Below are 1,638 nucleotides of genomic sequence, written 5' to 3'. Positions count from 1 at the left end.
AAATAATACCAGATTCACTGGGGGACCGGAGATCATAAATTAAGTAAATGGCAACTAAATTATAATTATATATCTGACTTTGTTTCATGTATGGAGGTGCAATTTGTTTGAGAAGTAAACTTTGATCAAGAAAGCCAATAGAGCAATACACAAGCAGTTAAAAATCACCCACTCATCTAAGCCCAAAGGAAACTGTGTGTAGAAACATGATAAAGCAAATTTTTGAGCAAAATTTCCTGATTTCTTTAGATGTTTGACTAAGCAGTGGCACAGATGAGTGTTACACAACCTGAAGCTTAATCACTGCTACATCACATGAAGCAGCATTGTAGTGTATGCCGTTATAGCTTGGGAATTTCTACAAATTTCAAATGAATGTTATTATTATTCAATGCCAACTTGTTAAATACAGGCTATAAAATCGTATTTTAAAGTTGCGATGTTATTAAACAAAACAGTCGTTGTTCTCCGCACCAACAAGTTGTTAAACATGTCGTCAGTCTCGACGCTAGCGTCAGGATAGTCAAAAGGGTAACGCAAATCACAACACAGGAGTATCTGGCGCTGAATTTAGGGAAAGCACAACGTGTTGCGTTTTATAAATGAACTCAGGAACTATAGGACCAAAAGAAAGAAAAAAGACAAACTTACCTTCGTAGTGCAGTCTCCCAATGTTATTGTTCATCTTGTCCAGGAACTGAGAGTTTATCATGTCCATTCTAGCATTTACACGAACAGGCTACTTGCTAACATTAACGTTAGCAAGCTATCCTAAAGGAGATAGAAATGCTGTCATGTTTTTAAAAATGGCATACGTTTACACGTCAGTTAATGGTAATCCCAAAAGACATTAGTCTTTATTTTGTTCAACGACAGGCACTTCATGACACTGAAGACTACAGGCTTTAGTGCGGCTAGCTAAACACGTAGCCTACGCTGAGCTAGTTGCTACTAGCCGTTCATCAGTGCGAGCTTTAAATTAAACTACGAAGTTATAAACGCTTATATTGAAGAGGTTGTTGTTATTAAAATACAATGTTATACATGTATTGTGACCAGCGGTCTGCTTAGTTGCTGAAGCCAAAATACAAGACAGCGAACTTTGTCTACTTTACTCACGACACAAACTTACGTTAGCCAAGTCGCTAACTTTTTAGTGCGCTAGGTCAATGGTTTTCGTTTTAACTAGCAAAAACCTAAAAACTACAAGTCAGTATCTACTTAGTGCCAGGTTAGGTTCAATAGTCTATATCCAACAAACTGAATTCCAAAAAATGGGTATTCCTATTCTTCCATGATACTTACTTCTTCGACAAAAATTAGCTTTACGGCAACACCATAGTTAGCCGAGTCTGCCTACGTACTCTGCCTTCTTCACGCACTTTCACACAGCAGCAGTCCTCAGACAACAAAAGAGAGCTGAGCTGCCCTAGCGGAGAGATACGAGGCAAACCGGGGCTTTTTGAAGCATATTTAAAAGGTACTTTTATACGGTGTGAACACTTTGATATTAACCATTAATAAATTCTCCTATCATCCTAAAAGTAGCATTGTTTTTCAAGTTCATCAAGCTACGCAGCCTATGAAGATGCCCAAATGAAATGGGTTTAACGTGAAACACAATAGGCTACTTGATTT

The 1,638-nt window shown here is 37.8% G+C and overlaps 1 protein-coding gene across 1 annotated transcript in view; it reads right to left on the bottom strand.

The window, feature by feature from the left end:
* Window positions 1–1,638, bottom strand: part of LOC146364578 (transcription cofactor vestigial-like protein 4) — an 8,527-nt gene extending 6,889 nt beyond the window's left edge. The window contains exons 1-2 of the mRNA XM_084917433.1: window positions 1,306–1,638; window positions 652–771 (exon numbers count right to left, since the gene is read on the bottom strand). Of these exons, the coding sequence (XP_084773559.1) occupies window positions 652–718 (67 nt within the window). The 5' untranslated portion in view covers window positions 719–771; window positions 1,306–1,638. The remainder of the gene's footprint in view (window positions 1–651; window positions 772–1,305) is intronic.

This window comes from Perissodus microlepis, chromosome 20, assembly GCF_051167445.1.
Source record: "Perissodus microlepis isolate ML-2025 ecotype Zambia chromosome 20, ASM5116744v1, whole genome shotgun sequence".
NCBI lineage: Eukaryota > Metazoa > Chordata > Actinopteri > Cichliformes > Cichlidae > Perissodus > Perissodus microlepis.
This window is presented reverse-complemented; position numbering and strand designations above follow the sequence as displayed.